At 32.5% G+C, this 21,938-nt stretch overlaps 5 protein-coding genes across 11 annotated transcripts; 3 read left to right on the top strand and 2 right to left on the bottom strand.

Annotated features, from left to right (window-relative positions):
* Positions 1 to 7,533: 7,533 nt before the first annotated feature.
* LOC122402685 lies at positions 7,534 to 8,797 on the bottom strand. The gene is made up of 4 exons (XM_043405674.1): positions 8,709 to 8,797; positions 7,982 to 8,126; positions 7,821 to 7,892; positions 7,534 to 7,665 (listed from the first exon to the last, which is right to left on the bottom strand). Exons 1-4 carry the CDS (start codon positions 8,759 to 8,761, stop codon positions 7,534 to 7,536), a joined length of 402 nt encoding a protein of 133 aa, XP_043261609.1. The 5' UTR covers positions 8,762 to 8,797.
* A 1,937-nt stretch (positions 8,798 to 10,734) lies between these two features.
* On the top strand, positions 10,735 to 12,205 carry LOC122402624 (biogenesis of lysosome-related organelles complex 1 subunit 5). Its single transcript, XM_043405566.1, has 5 exons — positions 10,735 to 10,799; positions 10,903 to 10,985; positions 11,263 to 11,451; positions 11,541 to 11,731; positions 12,108 to 12,205. The coding sequence occupies exons 1-4, from the start codon at positions 10,781 to 10,783 to the stop codon at positions 11,706 to 11,708; spliced, it is 459 nt and encodes a 152-aa protein (XP_043261501.1). The 5' UTR covers positions 10,735 to 10,780; the 3' UTR covers positions 11,709 to 11,731; positions 12,108 to 12,205.
* Positions 11,744 to 12,745, top strand: LOC122402621 (transmembrane protein 199). The gene is made up of 2 exons (XM_043405564.1): positions 11,744 to 12,278; positions 12,348 to 12,745. Exons 1-2 carry the CDS (start codon positions 11,861 to 11,863, stop codon positions 12,596 to 12,598), a joined length of 669 nt encoding a protein of 222 aa, XP_043261499.1. The 5' UTR covers positions 11,744 to 11,860; the 3' UTR covers positions 12,599 to 12,745.
* Positions 12,746 to 12,905: 160 nt separating this feature from the next.
* Positions 12,906 to 13,926, bottom strand: LOC122402623 (chromatin accessibility complex 16kD protein-like). Its single transcript, XM_043405565.1, has 2 exons — positions 13,711 to 13,926; positions 12,906 to 13,457 (listed from the first exon to the last, which is right to left on the bottom strand). The coding sequence occupies exons 1-2, from the start codon at positions 13,843 to 13,845 to the stop codon at positions 13,062 to 13,064; spliced, it is 531 nt and encodes a 176-aa protein (XP_043261500.1). The 5' UTR covers positions 13,846 to 13,926; the 3' UTR covers positions 12,906 to 13,061.
* LOC122402620 (probable elongation factor 1-delta) lies at positions 13,699 to 21,547 on the top strand. Of its 7 annotated transcripts, none has more exons than XM_043405560.1 (9): positions 14,818 to 15,011; positions 17,208 to 17,343; positions 18,118 to 18,585; positions 19,654 to 19,758; positions 19,963 to 20,032; positions 20,151 to 20,320; positions 20,619 to 20,688; positions 20,756 to 20,881; positions 20,950 to 21,547. In XM_043405560.1, the coding sequence occupies exons 2-9, from the start codon at positions 17,251 to 17,253 to the stop codon at positions 21,102 to 21,104; spliced, it is 1,257 nt and encodes a 418-aa protein (XP_043261495.1). In that variant the 5' UTR covers positions 14,818 to 15,011; positions 17,208 to 17,250; the 3' UTR covers positions 21,105 to 21,547. The 7 variants fall into 7 exon arrangements, with proteins under 7 accessions (XP_043261492.1, XP_043261495.1, XP_043261493.1 ...); XM_043405558.1 differs by having other exon boundaries at positions 18,100 to 18,585; XM_043405561.1 differs by having other exon boundaries at positions 14,819 to 15,011; positions 19,660 to 19,758; positions 20,950 to 21,546.
* Positions 21,548 to 21,938: the final 391 nt, after the last annotated feature.

Here is a 21,938-nt window from a genome sequence, read left to right as displayed (position 1 = left end):
TCGTGGACCGATAATTGACGCGATCCTTCAAAACTTTGGTAACTCGCCAAACGAGGAATCAACTTCTCAAAGATGCTTCGACGATTTCTCATCTAGAAGTTTCTTAATACCACTATCGTACTTCTATCTGGATTTCGAAGATGCGGAATTCCACTCGTCCGAAGAATTTTGGAACTCGACGATCACTGGCTATCAAACTCTTTGAACATCTGAAACAAATGAACTCTAGATAAATGGGCTATTAAATTTTCACAAGTATCGGGATACTTTCTTACCCATGAATCGATCATTATTTTCCTACCTGTAGTTCCCTAGTTATCACAATCACTGCATACTTGGCGATGAACCATATAAAATGTACCTCTCAGGTTCAAACTATACTCAGATATGTTGGTAGTTTTTCAATTTTTTCTTATCTGTCCTTAAAAAAATTAAGAGATCCACGTTTTCACTAGCTAACACAATCAATGTATACATATAACGCCGCTCTAAGAACAGCCACTGGAAGCTACACGACTAGTCCAATAAACAGCATATTGTTTGAATCAAAAGAACCATCATTAGAACAAAGAAGGAAATACCTGAGCATAAAATACGCAGCCAAAATGTCCTCCACTCCAAATAATCCCACATACAACAACATATTTACAAACAGTAATTTCGTAATAATCGTTATTTCAAGCACAATGATTTATTAATCGGGAAACTAAATTTTTTATTTGTTTCGTTATACTGGAATTGTGTAAAGTTAAATTTTAGTGATCTTGACGATCTATTATACCTTTAACAAGAATTATACTGAAGTAAATTTTGATAAGAATTTCAATAGTTGGATTATAAATCACTTCAACAACAAATAACCAAAACTATATTTCAATAAAGAGACTATGTATACCTACTTTCATCGGACATCGTGATGCAACAGACGCCAAGCAACGCATGCGCAGTACACGTAAGGCCAGGGATTCCCAATAATATCGATCGTGCATTGATCCGTCTAGAAATGTGTACAATTTCTCACAATGGCGTCACATAATTCGAAGATTAATCGTTTTCGTGGAAATACAATATCCAGATATGTCCTCCACTCCAAATAATCCCACATACAACAACATATTTACAAACAGATATACCCACCTACAAGCTAAAAAACCCAAGCTTCCAAACCCATTCTATGGAAGAATTGCCAAATGCGATAGTTTCACTGTGATTACATCAACACCAACTATTCCATGTAAATTCAGGAAGTTAGCTCCCTGGATTCTAAAAACACCAGAAATCAACGTCGACCTCGCAAGGTTTCCTAAAGACCAAATAAGCAGCACAGAACATAGATTTTACTTCCAACAACTGTATGACAAATACCCAAACCATCAAACGATATACACTGATGCATCATAGACTCACCAGGGAGTAGGAGCTGCCATCGTCTGCGACACCACGACAAAGAAATTCCACCTCCCAATAACCTCATCCATTTTTATAGCAGAAGCCTGGGCAGTTCTTGAAGCTCTTAACCACATACGTAACCACAATGTCCAACCCTCCATCATTTTCACCGATTCAATGAGTGTACTCATGGCAATAGCAAATGTAAATCGCGGAACCGAACATGGAGTCATTCTAAACATCCATTATACCTATACGGATCTCATCAATAACGGTAAACAAATAACCCTAGCCTGGGTTCCATCTCACCAAGGCATCAAAGGGAATGAAGCAGCCGACATAGCCGCTAAAGAAGCAACAGCACTTCCACCAGATAACATCGTCAGACAAGTCCCACACCAAGACCTCATCGTTGCATTACGCCATATCGAACAACAAACATGGAATAAAATATGGACCACATCCAAGAAAATAAAAACACATGACGTTACCCAAGATTTCTTCCAAATAATGCTTAGCAGCAATATGAGAAGGAAAGACAGGATAATCATGGCCAGGCTTAGAACTGGTCACTGCAAACTCACACATGAATACTTAATTAAGAAAACAGAACCACCAATGTGCACTGTCTGCAAGGAAACCATTACAACCAACCACCTATTATTCGAATGCAGGGGATTCAACACCCAAAGGCAGAAATATAAAATAACATCGACAGAAGTTCTGACGACAAAGAAGCACATAGAAAATACCCTGAACTACCTAAAGGACATCAACATCTACCACTGCATATGACCGGACAGAAAGAAGGAAACAGATCCTAATCGTCGCTAATGACCCATAGGTCGATGCGACGTAAAACTCGAATTAAAAAAAAAAAAACAATCAATGTATCTGTTTTTCACTTCGAGTGTTTAATTTAAAGAAACAAATATTTCTAAAAGTTCTAAACAACAATCTTAACAGCTGACAAAATCGATCACTCGTCAGCTTCGCTTTAGTCCTCATTTGCCTCGTCGCATTAGCCGAACAAGTGATTTATCTTTATTAGCGACACATCAGATCGTGCTCAAGATCTCGTAGATCTTACGCACGGATTAAAAAGCTCAAATTCCCAAATACCAACGGCGCTAATATTAATATCAATATCATGCATGGGTCACGCTCTCATTGCTTTCCGATAATATTTCCATAAAACTTCCGTTGCTTCTGTGTTCTGATAATTTACACGAAACCCCATCCTCGTAAGTCAACGAAGCCTCTGGTTTCTGTTTCTGTTTCTGTTTCTTTTTCGCGTTCGCGTTCGGCGTTCTGTTACGTCCCCGATCTATTTTGATCACTTTTTCCATTCGAGGGCATTCATTATACAGAGCTCTGCCGGTGACTTTGAATTAATGGTCCAAAGGCTACGTGTTTCAAGCGATGACGTCGTTAGAGGCTGCTTCGGATGCTAAACAAATGGCCTGCAGGAGATTTATACTTTTCAGTGGTTACGAAAAGACATCTGATCGAAAAGGGGAACAACTCTCGCCATGCAGAATCTTATCTTATTGCCAACGAACCATCAACTATCGACAGTTTCAACAATCGACCAGACAGTGTTGCTATTTATTACATCCGCGAATCTGAACGTTGTATCATTATCTGCGATATTATGTTTAATTTCCGATCAAATGATCGTCGATTAGATTATGATGTCTCTCATTTACGTCACAAAGGTATCCTACTAACATCTATACTTGTTGATAGAGGCTTACTCGACCAATCATTTTCTCACAAATCTTCCAACAACCACCGTTTCCTAAATGCAAGCTCACTCTAGAAACTACATTGTAATTCTTTTCTGAAAAAAGTTGAATTTCACAAAGAAGATTTTTCCCAACACAATTCTTTTTTCCTCCATTTTACAGTTTTATTTAACGGTGAATAATTAATTAGTTAAATATTACGCTGAGGGTGCTTTTCTTTTCCGAAGTATTTTATGAAAGAATAATTTTCTAATTTTTTCATTCAAATATTGAATTTAGGTTTATTAAACCTTTTCTATAATTTCATTAACACTATTTTGCACTTATTTATCACTTTTTACCCTGATTATTCATCCTGATATTTTTCGATTGTGAAAAATTGAAATTTTTTCCATTCTCCAAGAAATAACATAATGAGTAGAATATAAAGCTAGAAAAGAAGAAGAAAAAACTAAAAAACAATATGAGAACACATTTAAGACTTGTCCAATTGAAATAAATAATGAAAATCCATCAAAATACTTAAATAATTTAATCTTATTCTAAAAAATACGTGAAAAAGTTTTCTATGTCGAAGGGTTCGATGACAATTTGAGAAACATGTGTGTAAAAATTGGAGAACTCAACGTACAGGGGAAGAAGATTGCCTTGAACGATTAATTGATTTCGTAAAATACAAATGGCACACAGAATTCTTAGCCAATAAAACGCGACTGAAACAGACAGGAAGGAAAACAAGGGGTTGATTCGATTGTTCGAGATCCGTTCTTGCGAGCCATATTATTCCGTGAGCCTTTGTGCCCGCTTGCTCGCGCGGAAACACTCGGAAACTAATATCTCGGTTAACAAACTAACGACGTATATACATACGTACATGGTAATACCTGTGCATTGATTATCCCTACCGGCGTAGAATTATTTACTCATCCATCGGGACTCTGCCGGGTGTTACTCCGGAGATTCGATTACGTGACACATTATTGAATAAACCAATTCGAATCCGCGTTCCCGCTTGATTGAGATTTATCTTACGCCTGTGCCCGGGGACACCCTCTCCTATTCAATTTTCAATAATGCATTTCAGATTCCGCGTACCATCGGTTCCAAATCTTGAGAAACGTTTCGATCGATTGATATTTCGACCGTTTATTTTTAAAGTGGTGCAAGTCCATTTTCTCTTGTTTCGAGAAAATTCAAGGTTAACATATCTATAAATTAAAAAATTTAGGCAAATTATATGAAGTATGGCAATGTTTCTACTGTTTTATCAATATGTAATTTGGTTACAGAAATTTGTTTTAGGCGTATTTTACTAAAATTATGTATAGTTACGGGCTGCAAATGAACTTGCACCACTTTCAAAATTAGACAATTGTAAAAGTCGTTTTATTTCAATTTTGAAAAATCAAATATCACTTAAAATATACTTCATATTGATCCAATATTGTTTTCAAATAATGACACGACATAAAATAGAAGTAGTATTTTTAATTTTAATTTTCCTTCTTGTTAGATTTCTTCCACTATACAAAATGAGACAAAATGTTACTAATAAATGTATTTTTTATAACACAGCATTAGAAAAATGTAAAAGTTTATATACTATTCCAGTGTTTCTTAAACTTCATTTTTCCGCTAATCATTTCATTCTTTAAAATTTTTACGTTGTATACTGTATTATACAACGTACAAAAATAAATATTAAATAATACGTATACGCAGACGTAGTTAAGTATACGAATCTTAAAACAGCTGTTATTTCCTATTTTTCAGTGTTTTCGATCGATTGATATTTCGACCGTTTATTTTTAAAGTGGTGCAAGTCCATTTTCTCTTGTTTCGAGAAAATTCAAGGTTAACATATCTATAAATTAAAAAATTTAGGCAAATTATATGAAGTATGGCAATGTTTCTACTGTTTTATCAATATGTAATTTGGTTACAGAAATTTGTTTTAGGCGTATTTTACTAAAATTATGTATAGTTACGGGCTGCAAATGAACTTGCACCACTTTCAAAATTAGACAATTGTAAAAGTCGTTTAAATTCAATTTTTAATAATCAAATATCACTTAAAATATACTTCGTATTGATCCAATTTTATTTTCAAATAATGAGACGACATAAAATAGAAGTAGTATTTTTAATTTTAGACGCTGATTACATTGTTAAAATTACAAGATATTGATAGTATTTACTTATGCTCTGCATGTGGCAGTGTTTCGAAATATGCATGATGCACCGGAGGTATATAAGGTAATAACTGTTTGATGTCTTTATATTTTTCATAAGTTATAGGCCTGGCATCATGGTACAAAGGCGCCAGGGCGATTTTTCAAATTTTCACGGTCTTCCATGACGTGTAGGTAATAAATTTATAGTTTTAAATTCTTTGTCCTTCATCGATGTTTTCTATAAAATAGTGTATGGTGCACTTTTGAGAAATCTCATCCAACATATTTGCAACCAATTTACCTGTTCTTCGTTAGTGTTTTTTCTTATCTGTTTTTTAATCGCATTTTTAAGATTTTTTATTGAAACGAAATTCTCTCGTTTCGTTTCATGTAAAATGAATTTATCATGTTTTCTACATTGTGTTATTACATCGTAATAACCATCGGCAACCATCTGCCAAGCCACCTACCTCTGTCAATTGGACTTACACCACTTTCATAATCGATGATTATGCAATTTCATTTACCAACCAATTTTAAATTGTACAAAACATGGGAATTTTTTAAGAAATTAAACACGGACTAGTTATAGATAAAAAATTTACATTAAATTAAGCATGAATTACGTGATATCTCATTTTTTTCAAAAATGGACTCGCACCACTTTCAAAATAAACGGTCCATTTCATGGCTGTTACTAAATTCTATATCACGAGTACTATAGGTGGTTCTTAACCCATATTTAAACGAATCACACTTGACTGACCGAGCACACGGACCTTTTCTATATGTATGTATATCAAGAATTTTTATTAATTATTCATGTTAATATGTTTGAAATTCCAGGAATCCCCCAAACTGATAAATTTTGTTTGTTTTCTATTTAATTAGAAATTTTATCCTCGTCAATTGCAGAATATCGAACGGCGGGAACTTATGAGACGACCTAACACATATCTACCTATAGTAATTAATAGACCGCGGATGTTTATGCATTTATGGGAAATTTTAATTTTCAAAAAACTACAGAATTTAGTTAATATGCAAGAATATAAGAAATACTTAAAATAAGGTACGAATTATTATATCTAGGGGTTCATACAACCCTCTACAAAGCTCCAATTTAATTAATTTTATTAATAAAAATATGAATTTGCATGAAGATCCGCAGTCTAGTAATAAAACTTTTCCATAACTGTCGTGTCTAATTTGTAACTTTGAAAAACGTTGACTTTGTATTAGAAATGTATGAGAAAGTAAAGTAAAGTGGGCTGGTGAAAAAGTTAAAATCGGCGGAGGGGGCGGGTGAAGTGGTATCGTAAACACCTCGATTCGTCAGAAATGAAACGCGACATCGTCCAGAACAAATTCCTCGCTGTCGAAACGAACGTTGTGAAAATAATCGTGTCAGCGTGGCGGAGGGCAGGAAACCGAGCGGATTTCTCTACGTTGGTGGACGGGGTTCCGCGAAAATGGCGAAGTCATTAAATCGGGAGAAGAAAGGAGGAGAAAACCGCGGGCGCACAATGGCCTCCCGGGGCTGGCAAGGTCGATATAGAGAGCTACGACGAAGGACTCATCGCCAGGAAGTCGAGGGAGCGATAACAAACCCTCTATTGAACGCCGCGGCTTCTGGGACGAGGCTCTTGGAACACCATTGACGAAATAGAAGATATCTCGGGATCCGTGAGCGGTGCTCTGTATTCCGCTGCTACCTCCAAACTCAGCCTGCGTAGATATAATCGTCTCTGGAGGAGGAGGAGGTAGCAGGGCGACGGACGGCACCACCGTTTAATGCTTTTAAGCCAACGATTTTCGACCGGGGAACCTTCGATATACGACACCTGATCAAATCTTGAATCGAACTATCCCAAAAAATTGTTTCGAACTAGATCGACGACTAAAATAACTGTTCGATCTCTCCCTTACCGTACCCTTACCGTAGTGGTTTAGAAAATCGAAAATGCGAAGAAAAATTAAATTCCAAATGGTAAATGCAGCAGTTTGTCCTAGATCTCTATATTCTTGTATGGTTTTTTCACAAAAGGCTGTATCTGATCTCCATAAAGAAGTATGGATGGGGAAGGTTGAAAAAGTAACACGCATTAGCACTTTTTTTTACATAAAAGACTTAAAATTTTAGGAAACTATAGTGTCCGTGGAACTGACACTTTATCCGAGGACTAACTAACAAGTTATGTGATAATTGCAAATGGATTCGTTTAATCGTGGATCGATGGCGTCGGATTCCCGCAAGGTATCGATTTTCCCTCGTGACAACAGATTGGATTCTTTTCCTCCTTGTTCGTATACTTCCAGTTGGGCGGGGAACAGACGTTCGCATACATTCTGACCTGAAAAATGATTTCTATCGAGGAAATTTAAGACCATAGAAGAGATAAATCTAAATAAAAATTTCGAAACCTGTACAACGAATTCAAGCTTGAAATTAATTAATGATTTCTAGGTATTTTTAAATGCAATGATTCGTATACGATCAAGAACTGACCAACAGATTGTCCACGTGGCCGTTTAGCTTCTCACAAATGATATTTGGCGCCTTGTCCTTCGCGGTTTCCGCCTAAACAGAATTTCCATAGATCGTTTAATACTCATCTACCCACGCTGCTATTTATCGTATTTTTATTTATCTAAATATTATTTGTTTACCATAGCGATGCAAAATCTAATACACTTCTCTTCCCCCTCCTCGTTGCACGTGACATTAAACTCGAAAGAACGTTCGATGATTGATTCTGATTTCCCAACCGGCATTGCGGCACACTGACACACGCCATCCATTACTGTCTCTTGCCTGGTAGAATCAATTATTGAACAAAACTATATCAACCGTGATTCGTATGAAACGTTGACTTTTTAACTGTTTTCCCGATGAAAACGGCACATTCAACTTCAAATGAAACTGGATTTATTGGAGCAATTTACTATTCAATGATACGAATAAACTTGGAATTATTCTTCCAAAATCGTTATACAAACATTACTAATTTCAATGTTATTTTTCGAACATCGTTATTCGAGTACGTATTACTGTTTAAATATCATTTTCCTAATATTATTGTAAAAATCATTAGATTAGTGTTATTAGTCGACTACAAATAAAAACAAAAATATAAAAGAATTTTTTTCTCGAAAGTGGGTAGAATTTCAGGGGTATGTGTGTTCACCAAAAATGATTGTAATTCACCCCGGCAACCAAAAATAATTTTTTAATTTAATTTGTTAATAACTTTTTAACGACGCCTCGGTCAAGAAATTGATATTCTTCATTTTGGTCTCTAGAATCTCCCATTACAATTTTTCCCTGCATATTACTGCCGTAAAAAATTATAACAGAAAGTAAAAGGATCGATAAAAGTTGTATAGTAATTGTTACACTGTGAACGGCAGAGCAACAAAGAATAGGGCGAGTTGCAAGAAGCAATCCATTTTGTACACTACACGTCTAAATGCTTGATATCGATATCGAAGTCCGTCGAGTTTCGCGACACAAACGACCAACGATCGAACAGAATTTCGCATTTATAGGTAGCGGATATCCCCACCATCGTAGATCGCGTATTCGATCGCACGGTGCAATTCCCGTGATGTCTCAAATTTTCGATCGATAATTCACGGAACGCGTCTGTAACCTGAGAAAGAAATTATGTACAGTCACATTGAAAATCGTACTGTTGCATCGTCGCTTAGGGATTTTATACAGGGTGTTCGGCCACCTCTAGCAAAAATTTTAATGAGCGATAGTAGAGGCCAAAATAAGACAAAAATCAAGAATACCAATTTGTTGATGGAAGCTTCGTTAAAAAGTTATTAACGTTTAAAGTGCCGCCCTTACTGAATTTTTTTCTCGAAAATGCGCAAGATTTCGGTGGTATGTCTATTCACCAAAAATGACTGTAATTGAACCCTACAACCGAAAATAATTTTTCCACAACGATTTGCAATTTTTTAATTTTCGCGAATAATTTCACACCTTCTCTATTTTTTTTCTCGAAAGTGGGCAGGATTTCGTGGGTATGTCTAATGACAAAAACTGATTGTAATTGACCCCCGCAACCGAAAATAATTTTTCCACAACGATTTGCAATTTTTTTTCTCCGTTGAAAAATTTAGGCACCTGATTGGATTTTCAGTAAGGAATTTTTTTCTCGAAAGTGCGTACGATTTCGGAGGTATGTGTAATGATAAAAAATGATTGTAATTGATCCCCGCAACCGAAAATAATTTTTTTAGAACGATTTGAAAAATTTTTTTTCGCCGAAAAATTTCACCACCTACTCGATTTTTTTTCTCGAAAGTAGATAGGATTTCGGAGGTATGTGTACTCACCAAAAATGATTGTAGTTGACCCCCGCAACCGAAAATAATTTTTCCAGAACGATTTGAAATTTTTGAATTTAATTGTTAATAACTTTTGTTAATAACTTACTGTCGCTCATTAAAATTTTTGCTAGAGGTGGCCGAACACCCTGTATGTCCTCGATTGTGAAACGCTAAAAGCTGATAAAACAATCATGTAACAATCGCGCGCAAATTGTATATTCATGAATGCAAACATTCAACAAATACCTATACTTTTTTATACTTTCTCTATAATCAATCTATGAAAGCCACGAACTCGCATATATTTGTGTACAAACTATTATATTATTATAACCAATTACGTATGTACAAATACAAATGTATTAGGTCGTCCCATATGTTCGTGCCGTGTTTTCTACTGCAACTTGAAGTAATATTTTAAACGTATGATGGAATTTTATGAAAAATAGTAAACCTCTTCTCGTTCAACAACTCCTTCCCCTTCTTTTGGCAAAGCCATTGTATCGTCGCTCCAAAACTTGCTGGATATTTTATTCAAATTTAGTTTAACGCTTTTCATTAAAACGTTGACATTTTCAAATTGTTTATCCATTAATAAGCCTGGAGATTGTTATATTTTATATCTTATAAGATTCGGTTTTATTATATGCTAACAGAAATATTTACGCAACCAGGCTCTACCACGATTAAGAAAATTTTGTTCCATAAGTTAGCGTGGATTCCAAACTTCGAACTTTGGCACAATATCTATTTGTTTCAAATTTCTATGAATTGTTGATGTTACTATGTTTGAAATTTCAGAAATCACCTCAACTGACAAATTTTCTTTGTTTTTTATTAGATTACAAATTTTATCCTGATCAATTTCAGAATATTGAACGGCACGAACTTATGGGACGATCTAATACAATAAATTAAACTAGTAAATACTTGTTCGTGAACCAAAACTAGTCGAAAATTTTAAATGGAACAAAAAGTAAAAATTACCCTTAGCATTTTATAATGTTGTATTGAGAAATCGATTTTATGCAACGAAGAAAGTAAAATAGAGAAAAAATTGAGCAATAGTTAAGACATAACAGCGATATCTGTACTACGCATAGTCCCGCGATTTCACGGAGGATCATGGCGACCATTACTAAAGGTGCGGCATATAAGGATTGATTGTAAATTGATAAATTTCAAGTATACACTTTATTGTCATGACAATTCATTATAATGTTATTCGCGATATCATATTTTCGTAGACATCGGTGAAATTTGGAGTCGACTTTTCGATCATCGACCATTCACTCAAGGTGAAATTACCTTCTTTCTACGTGAATTTCAGGTAAGTTATTATTCTCAACTGTTTGACAATGATGTTTAGTAAAATATGGTTGCCGAATAAGTGAGAACGAAGAATGAAAACAAGTATCATGTTACTATGTTAATTGTTCAAATAACATCTTATCACGTATAACCTACAATACTTCGTGAGATTTAAATTATATCAATGTAACTCCAGATTGAGAGGTTTAACATTCACATTCACATAAGATCTTTAGTTTTATAATTTCTTTCTTCATTGTCTCTGGAAATAAGTTTTGTAGATTATATGTTTATAGGAGAAGAGAGGCGACAGAGAAGTGGAACGTCTTTTCAAAATACTTGAATACTCTACAGAATTGAAAGAAAATGAACTTGATCGAACAGAGCAACTTGGAGATTGCCATTTACCTAGCTTAAAAGCAAACGTCGATGTTGCCCTGAGCATGTGCGAAAAAGTCCTTCAAAGGGAAAATAATTTTGATATTGTACGAATTAATTTTAATAAACTCTTTGATCTCATACAAACTCAAAATTCATGTTAATCGTTAATAGGTGTATTTCATAACTATTCTAGGATAAAGCATTGCAAGAAAACAGAGAAATAAGGAAAATAGAGTGGGAGAAGTTTGTCAATGATATGAGTGAAAAGTGTGAAAAAGTAAATCATACTTTTGAAGAAAAAGAGAATGAAATAAAAGAATTTTATGACGATCTTGAAAGAAAGTTACATATTACTCTATAAATATTTCACTGCTATATCATATCGTACATAATAATATTTTCTACTTTATAGTTAATATAACATAAAGTAATACCAATTCTATATTCAACATATAAAACTTTGCTAATAATGTTATTTTGTTAATAATAGAATATTCCTTTTTAAATACAAAAATGCCGGTCGAATCGATCCAAGATCCTTCCATAAAAATAAATCCGAATAAGAAATTAATTGAATTTGTTATAAAAAATGTTAAGAAAACAAATAACGTTCCACCTAGTATTGTTGCTTTGAAAAAGTCAGGTAGAGACAAACGAAAAGATATTTTATTAAAATTGGATGACATAAGATGGCTGAATACATTCTTGGAAGAACACAGAAAGACAAAAATGGAAAATGTTTATTTACATGAACTTTTAGAACAGTCGGATATAAAATTACCAACACCAAAAATTACGCCACGAAGCCCTGAACTGGAAGCTAGAATACAGAAACTGAAGGCACAACAAGACGCTAGAGAATATCGAGCTATGACCAAAAGCGTCGACTCTTTTAGGAGAAAACTACCAGAAGATACTATTTCTTACCAAAGTAAGATTTCTAAATTAAAGTGTAAATAATATCTTAAAAGAATTTTATATATGTTTATATTTGTTTCAGTGAAGCAAATAAATAAGCAACTCATAGCTGTTGCACAGTTTGTATTTTCCGTATTGGCTGGTTTTGCCTTTGGATTCCTAGGTGTTGAGTTGATTATTGGAAATTTAGACTTTGGATTTAGATTGTTACTAGGTATAATTTGTGCATTAATCATAGCCTTGGCTGAAATTTACTTCTTAGCTATTAAATTGAACGAGGATGATTGTGATATAGACTCGACATTGACGTCTAAAAAATTACACCAAGAATAAAATTTTATAGATCATTATTATAAAAGTGTATTCTAGCATTAATGCATTCTTTTGTAATTTCTATAAGTAATCTTAAATTGCGGTTAAATATATAAATAAGTCCTCGAAATGGTGGTATTTTTAAATGGTGAAATTAGCACAAAAGAATCGGTGCATTTTATTTTGGTTTTAGTAATAAAATTAAATTAGTAAGGAATTTTTTCTTCCTTTTCTTCTCTACTTCTTAAAAAGTATGTAATTGTCTATAATTTATTTTTATTGAATACATATAAAAATAGTGCTCGACTTCTAAAGTTATTATCCTTATCTCATCTAAAGTATTAAATACTGACAAATACTTTGAACGTTTATCTATTACCAAATGTTTTTAAAATTATATCGTTTCCAAGCAAGTTGAAGCTGTTCCTTTCATAATCGGAGCCTGCTTTATGGGAATAGAAATAAAAAATTCATGTCTGTTTTCTTATCTTTTAGTCTCATCTTCGCTATCACTTTTTCCACTAGCCTCGCTCTTGTCACTAACCAAATCACATTTACCGTTCTCCTTTGTTTCACTTTCGTGATCACTGTTCGACGAGTTCCCACCCTCTGGTTTCGAATTGTCACTGTCGGTGCAAGAATCTGAATCTGTGTCACTATCACTGTCTGAATCTGAGCTACTTTCTGAACTACTATGTCTATCCTTGGCTGCCATCATTTCTTTGAATTGTCTGACCGTTATCTTTCTAGGCATTATTTCTTTAAGGAATTCCAATGTATCGTTCGTTTGAACCACTTCAGCCAAATGTTTATAATCCAAAGAATTGCCTTTATTGCTTTGCTGATGTGCTTCTTCAGTTAAGTAATGTATAAACAATTCCTGAAAGAATTTATATCAATCGTTTTGTTTCTTCAATTTCGTTACACGTATAAAAAATGTTATTAATTCACAAAATGCACATACTCGAGCACGATGTATAATATAAGCGATAGTTCGTTATTATTGTAATTATATATTAATGAAAATAAACATTTTCAATTAACCCGCGAAACGGCAAATATGGAAACTACATAATATACAAAATAACCACACAGAGTGTCACTTAACCTCAATATACTGGTATTAATCTTACCGTAGCTTTCGTGACTAGAAACAATCCATCCTGGCCGATCGTGTCCACGTAAGGAGAACTTTTCATAATCGTTTTCACCCTTGACATCGGCAAACGTAATTCTTTTAATTTGGCCGGTGATCTTTGCGTAGTCATTTTCACTGAAAATTGATTTCTGCTAGCATCAATGGAATCAAGTATAAACCACCTCTTCTCCGAGCAAATGTATCTTTATAGATCAATTGCCGCCAATTTTTAAACTTTCTACATTGCATACGCGTTGCTTGAGAATACATTGGAAATATTTTATAGAATTATAAAAATAACAAACAAGGATGCTACTTTTGTTTATACAAAAAAGAATTGATTTCATTTAAAGTCACAAGTCAAAATTAAATGGTAAAATTTTCGTTCTTGTTAGATTTCTTTCACTATACAAAATCAGACGAAATGTTACTAATAAATGTATTTTTTTACAACACAGCATTAGAAAAATGTAAAAGTTTATATACTATTCCAGTGTTTCTTAAACTTCATTTTTCCGCTAATCATTTCATTCTTTAAAATTTTTACGTTGTTTACTGTATTATACAACGTACAAAAATAAATATTAAATAATACGTATACGTAGACGTTAAAAACAGCTGTTATTTCCTATTTTTCAGTGTTTTTGGTGAGAAGACCCCCCCCCTTACTAAGAATAAAATGTTACAAAAAACATTCTTTTCTCCTTATTTGAAATAGTTTCCGTGAAAATAATTTCTACCGCTTTATGTTCTACGACACAGTATTTGGTATTGAAACGTTATGAAATCGATAATACTGTTTCTTACATCTTGCCCTACATATTCATCCGTGAGCAACCATTGCATTTGAAAAAATTCATCAATTTTTTAATCTAATATTTTGTAAGTAGAAGATTTAAAGCGAATTCGAAACGTTTTGAAATGTGTTAAATTTACCAGTGGTGGTCGCGTATCTCAGTGACATCTTCCATCGCTGTTCATGCATCGCTGTGTCTATTTCTTTTCAATTGGCACGTTATATCCGGCTTGCAGAAATTTTTGGCGATCGGACAATTGTTGCATCAATCTGACAATCTGTGACGAGTCAAGGTATATTTAATAATATTCGATCGATAGATAATCAACGCGTACAGTGAATCGTTTTACAATATCAACGAACAACGTATTAATTGTACTTCGCTATATATCCATCGAATTAATCGATCAATACAGCACATGGCGAATTCATGTTTTTGAAGTTCCAGCATAAAATTTATTGATTGTTCGTTCAAACGAGAACAGGTCGTTGATCCAGCGGTTCGTAAATTACCCCTTTAATACATTTTTCTCGTTAATACAATATTTATTTAACTCTTACAGCTATAACCTACAAAATCGCAACTTTATTCTGTGACTTCGTAAACATCTGTTTTTTGCTTGTGATAACCTAATTTTGTTTTATTGATACGCAAATTTATTATTTTTATTATCCTCTTCCAACAAAGTGCAAGACTTAATTTCATTTTAATATTTTTGTTATCTTTGTATCTGTTGTTTAATAGAAAGATTTCTAATTTATTTATTGAATGAAACTCTCACTTAAAAATCATGTAATGAATTCTAATTATTGTTAAAGTACAATAGCTTGTATAAAACAAATACCAGCATGATTGATTTATAAATTACAGGAATACATGTGGCAGAATGTCTACTTTCCTTGGGTTCATTAAGGAGATACCTGGCATCTCGGTGGATCATTTTGAAGAAAAAAACAAAACGTTGTCTTCCGTATTCTTTCTTAGTCATTGTCACACAGATCACATGGCTGGCTTATCAAAAGAGTTTTTTACACATTTAAATATATATAACAAGTATCTCTATTGCAGTGCTATTACAAAAGCATTACTAGAAAGTAAATTTAGTTTTCAAAATTCTGTTAAAGAAATAGATATTGATACACCAACTGTTGTAGAATATGAACTAGAAAATAAAGAGAAAATGATCATTTCTGTTACCTGTATATCAGCTGGTCATTGTTTAGGGTCTGTAATGTTCTTATTTGAATTAAATAACGTGTCAGTTTTATATACTGGTGACTTCCGCATCAACTCAACAGACTTTCCAAAGTTAAAAGGTCTACATTACTATGAATCCTCCAGATTATTACCCAGAACATTTACTACAATTTACTTGGACACAACTTTCTTAGATCGTGATTTTCCATCTTTCCCAACCCGCAAAGAAAGTCTAAGTAAAATGAGCGATATCATCAAACAATGGATACATAAAGACCCAAGGAATGTTATTATTCTAGAGTGTTCTGCCACATATGGTTCTGAATTCCTCTTTGTGGAACTCTCTAAAATGTTGAATATGAAGATTCATGTAAAACCTTTTGTATATGAAAGTTACTGTCGCATTCAACAGCTATCTTATTACGTTACAAACGATCCATATAGTACTCCGATTCATGCTTGTACAAAAAAACAGTTTTCGTCGCGTTTAAAATGTAGAGAAGACGTGCTTGATGTTCATGTTATGACTATTATTCCATCTGCAATGAAATGGAAAAAAAAGGATACAAGCGTAATAGGAGAATGGGATAAAGTTAGAAGTAGAACTTTCAATGTATGTTTTTCCATGCATTCTTCTTTTAATGAACTCAAAGCATTTATTCGGTACTTTAATGCATTAGAAATTCATTCATGTGTAGTTAAGAAGGGGGAAGAAGAAACAATGAATGGTTTATTGGATGAAATAAGAAAAGAATCGGACAAACAAGGAACAGTTAATGAAACGTATAGATTGGAATTACCTGCTCATAAAAAATTAAATAAACCCCCATTTGAGTATAAATATTTTAGTAGCGACGATGATAGCACATGACACTAATTGTTAATTAGCATAATTGTTTCATAAATTGTTAATTGTTGCAATCTATTGTTACATAGCAGACCAATGTTTCTCAAATTATGGTCTGCAGAACCATGGAGATCTCTGAACATCTTTGTTGGGGTCTGCAAGCTTCTAGAAAAGAAAAAAAGCATGTTATATGGTTGATATAAAAAGTCCTCTTTGTAATATTATAATTCTGTTAAAAAATTTTTATGCTAGTAGAAAAAATATAAAAAAAGAAGCATATCCTCCCCATTAAAATTAGGTTTATCTAAATTTGAATAGAATTCAAATTTTTAAATGTGAAGGTTTCATTCGACGAGAAAATATCAGAAGGCGATATAACGCGATTATACTGTATTAGATAACTTTATACGTTATTATATAGCAATCATATATATTTTATAAATATTTAACAAAAAAATTGTATTTCGAATAAATACAAATGATCTGAAACTTTCTAATATTTTATTTTCCATGCTCAAATATTGAATATTATATAATTCGTTTTTTTATGCATGCTGTGTTCTTAAATTTAAATATTTCCAAATTACGAATATCTCAGTTTTATAGTTTAGTACAATTGTAATAAATTTAAGATCAAATTTCGTGTTACAGAAATTTGCTTGCATCTTCATTCATTAAATAAATCTCTTGAAACATGGAAAAGTCAGCATTAGCGCAAGAGAAGGTATGGTTCGACAAGCCATCCTATGACAAAGCAGAACGACTGTATTTTGAAAGAATGGCCAAGGTAAGTATTTTTATTGCTAAATTACATATTAATGTTATTGAATTTATAAAGGTAATTGCCAACAAGGGTAGGATACATGTTTCTAAACATACAAAGCATTAAATAAAAAAAAACATTTGTTTTTTTTTTTTTTTTTTTTTATTCATTTTCGTTATAATAACACTAGAATAGAAATTTAATGAACATTACAGAACCAAAAAGTATGTTTACAAACAGAGAACTTTAAACCTCAGTCCCAACATCCATGGCCAATGTACGCCTTTTTGTTATGCCTTGTGTTTTTTTCTGTACTAACTAAAAATTAACATTTTCTAACACACTTCAGGGAATATCTGGTGATAGGGAACACCTTACCTGCTTGTAACTTCAGAAAGTGCTGGGAATTTTATTATTTATTTACTTAATTCCCTTCCTAGTTATGTACTTAAATAAATTATATATGTATTGCATTTCTTTTCTAATACAAAACTTTTGTGACAAACATGTTATTAGTAACAATAAAGTAAGAACATACAACTTGCAATGCAATTTTGAATTTATTTGTTTAGTTATTTTATGGTTATACACAACAAATAGTTTTATTTATTTAATAATATTCGATGAGTTGAAGGATTGCATGAAATTTTTATTGAAAGTATTTGTGCAGTTGTTTTTGTTGCAATGATAAAAAATTGTACTCAGCATGTAACAAAAACATGCTTTATTTAGTTTGTATTCTATACATTAATTGCAAGATGTAAATTTCCACTTGCACAGCTTGAAACATGTTTCAAGGTGGTGTCACATAAAATTATGGAATGCTGTTCGCTTAAATCTGAAATTTCTATGAGTAATAACTGCCAAGATATTTTGAACAGTAACTCTTTAACTAAAACAAAACCTAAAAAATTCAAAGATAATAAATTATTGATTTCTGAAAATGATCAAAATGATATCCCCAAACATGCTAAAAATCAATCGAAGGTCTCAAAGACAAATAAAGATGAAAATGAGTACAATATGCAAAAGAAAGAAAATGTAGAGGAAAATCAAACATCTGATAATGTCAAAAATGATATAAAAGAAAAAGAAACTAATCCATCTAATGATGCGTCTAAGAATTATAATACAAAAGAAATAAAAGAAAAAAAAAACAAGGCTGATACACGGCAGAGAAATAGAGGAAAAGGGAAAAATGACACTAAGGAAATAAAAGAAAATATTACACCGCTAATAAGGATTAAACAGCAATTGTCTACTCAGGTACATATTATTCTGAATATGTTACTTAATGATTTGTGTGCAAAAATGCAATATTTATCAAATTTTATTTAGTTCATCGTAATAAGCATTTCATTACCTAGGTCAGAGCTTTCTAAACTTTTTACAGAAGAAATTCGTATTATTTCATATTAAAATATATTAAATCAAATTTTGCAATAGATTCTTTCCAAATAATTTGTTACATTTAACAAATTAAGGAGTAAATTAATTGAAATTAAGAAAAACAATTTAAATTTGAATTAATGAAAATGAATTCACACAACATAAATTTGTTGTCTATAAATATCAGGAGGATCTTTTAAAAAGTTTGGAAACCACTGGTCTGGTTCATTGTAAAAATCTGCTTATTATATTTAAAAATTAATTAAACATAATATTATTTCCATCTTTTTTTTTTGTATCATATTAGCTACAACCTGTGATTACTATATTGTTGAAATACTTTCAAATTTATATTGTTGTTTGATTTTTAGATTTAATAGCTATTGTCCATGTATAACGAAAAATAATATCTGCATAATTATCTTTCTTTAATTTAACAATATGCATGTTCTTCCTTTGTAAGAATAGGGATTGTAGTGCATGTTTTGCTTATAATTAGAAATATATTTTACTGCGGTTATTGGGTTTATTGTTAAACAATATATTTACACATAATGGTAACACATATTTATTTGCAACACTTTCTTTTGTAGTAAACACAAATGAGTACCTGTTGTTAGTATGCTGTGAAAATGTCTGTTGTGCTTATTCTTTGTTCACCTTTTGAATATTTAGAATGTCTATCTCCACCTGGTTACATTAGAACATTTACAATAATGGATTGGAAATTCCATTTAAATTGGATAGCCTTACATAAATGTTTTTAACAAGGAAATAATAATTTCCTTTTTGACATATTTCATACACAATTTAGCATGAAGGATAAGTATATATGTACTCAATTTTAATTTAGTCACTGTTTATATGTATATATCTTGGTGGAGGTATGATATTGGATTGTTTGTAACAATCAGTTTGGTCCGAGTTGACATTTAATATTGGTAGATACAGGGAAATCAACAAACTGCTAGTCCAATCTTATCTGCTGATGGAAGTTTAGCCAATGCGGTCGCCAAGGCTCGTCAACATATTAAACAATCTTTACAGTGTGTGAGTACTGCACCCTTTGCGCACCCTTATGTAACAAATTTTCAAACCTGCTTACTAATATAATATCAAATATTAATATAAAACCTATGGACATAATATTGAATTGTTTTTGTTAAAATAAACTAAAGCTAAAATACTAATGTCTCCGTTGTTTTTTTCATAGTATTTATTTAGTAGTATGATATTATTGCAATTACTTTACAGATGGACGACATTTCAACCGTTGCTGGTCCCACCACTCCAAACGATACCAAAAAAGATTACTCAGATCTTCGTAAGTATTGTACCGTTTATTAGATTTATTATTATCGACTAAATGTAATTTTATAATTTTTCGGAAAAGAGTATTACATTATTATTAATGTAACATTTTCCGTGTTATAAAATTTTAGCAACAATCGTTGAAGAATTGAATAATACTATCAATAAATTGACGGCACGTGTAAAAAATCTTGAAGATAAGTTTAATCAAAGTTCATGTCAGAACTATGATCCAGCTCCGAAAAAATCACAAGCAAAAGCTGAAGATGACGGTGTTGATTTGTTTGGTTCAGACTCAGAGGCAAGTTGGCAGAAATAGTGCAAAAGACATTCAAGCAGATAATTTCCTTACATAATATTTGAGATCATTTCTGCACGATACTTATACATTTAGTACACTTTATACGTTTTTCCAAGTAGGGTGCAAAAATGTATAAATTGGACGATATTTACGAGACATAGTACACCAGATATTCCCAGAATAACAATTATATTTTTCTATTTATTACATGAATTCAACACTACTCTACAACTATTGAAATATAAATGTTGTTATTTACGGCCTATACTGTAAATTCTTTAAATACTTAACTTGTTAGGGGGAAGATGCAGAAGCTGCAAAAATTAGGGAAGAAAGATTAGCTGCGTATGCTGCGAAAAAGTCCAAAAGTAAGTTGTATAGAAAATTTATACTTTAAATTGAATTACACTATATCTATATAATAATAATTAACAGAACCAGCTTTGATCGCCAAATCGAACATAATATTAGATGTCAAGCCGTGGGACGATGAAACGGATATGAAACTTATGGAAACCGAAGTGAGAAAAATCGAGACGGACGGTCTCTTATGGGGAGCGGGTAAGTTATAGTGTCTGACTGATTTGTTTAATTTTAGGCAAGCAAACAAAGTAATTGTTCTTTCACAGCGCAACTTGTCCCTCTTGCCTTCGGAATTCACAAACTTCAGATTTCATGTGTCGTGGAAGATGAAAAAGTTTCAGTGGACTGGCTCGCAGAAAAGATTCAGGAAATTGAGGACTTTGTACAAAGTGTAGACATTGCAGCTTTTAACAAAGTATAAAATAATAACGAAGCTTTCTTCATAGAAAATTAATGACGGTTCTAATTGCAATCAGGCATTGGTCTGTTGTGCCATTTCTTCATTCCACTAGCAATATCTACTTCGATAAACGCATTATTACATACTTCTTATATATTAAACATAATTCTTCAAAAAAAGTTCAGACATTTAGCCGTCGTATTCCAATTATAATATTCGATGTGTCAATTTATTAAATGATTTCTAAGAACTCTGATCAAGTAAATTTGTAAACTGTGCTTGAAACATGAATATATTCTATATAAAAAAAAAATGTAATGTGTAAATGTTTAAACTGTAACTAAATATATATAAAACTGTAATGCTGATGCGAAATCAAATAGATGTACATTTCACTCGACTATGATATCAAAGAAAATTTTAAGAAAATAGTGATATTGCAAGTAAATAATGCCAATTACTAGTACCATTTTTAATTGTTTGTTTCCGAGTATTGTTGCTACGAATAAAAATTACAAATAAAAATTCTCAGAACGGTTATAATTTTCCTTGAAAACTTTTCCTACGTGACTGGTGGTGTTATAAAATGACGTATTTTTTATTCAATTGTCTTTCAATACCATATATTTTAGGCACCCTGTTGTGGGATTATGCTGACTTGATGCACGTGGTTCGTTCCACGTATGATGCGCGTGCGTTCGTAGGCCCACCCCTACGACCACGGATATTAATATTTGAAATGACTGAACGCGTGTATATAACAACAACAACAATAACAAGTATTCTTTACTCACGCTAGGCGTACAAGTCTTGGTTTAACAACAGGAGTTTTTACTCTGGATCTTTTGGAGGTGC

Source organism: Colletes gigas, unplaced genomic scaffold, assembly GCF_013123115.1.
Source record: "Colletes gigas isolate AHSC1104 unplaced genomic scaffold, ASM1312311v1 Colletes_gigas_Sc00038, whole genome shotgun sequence".
Classification (NCBI taxonomy): Eukaryota; Metazoa; Arthropoda; class Insecta; order Hymenoptera; family Colletidae; genus Colletes; species Colletes gigas.
This window is presented reverse-complemented; position numbering and strand designations above follow the sequence as displayed.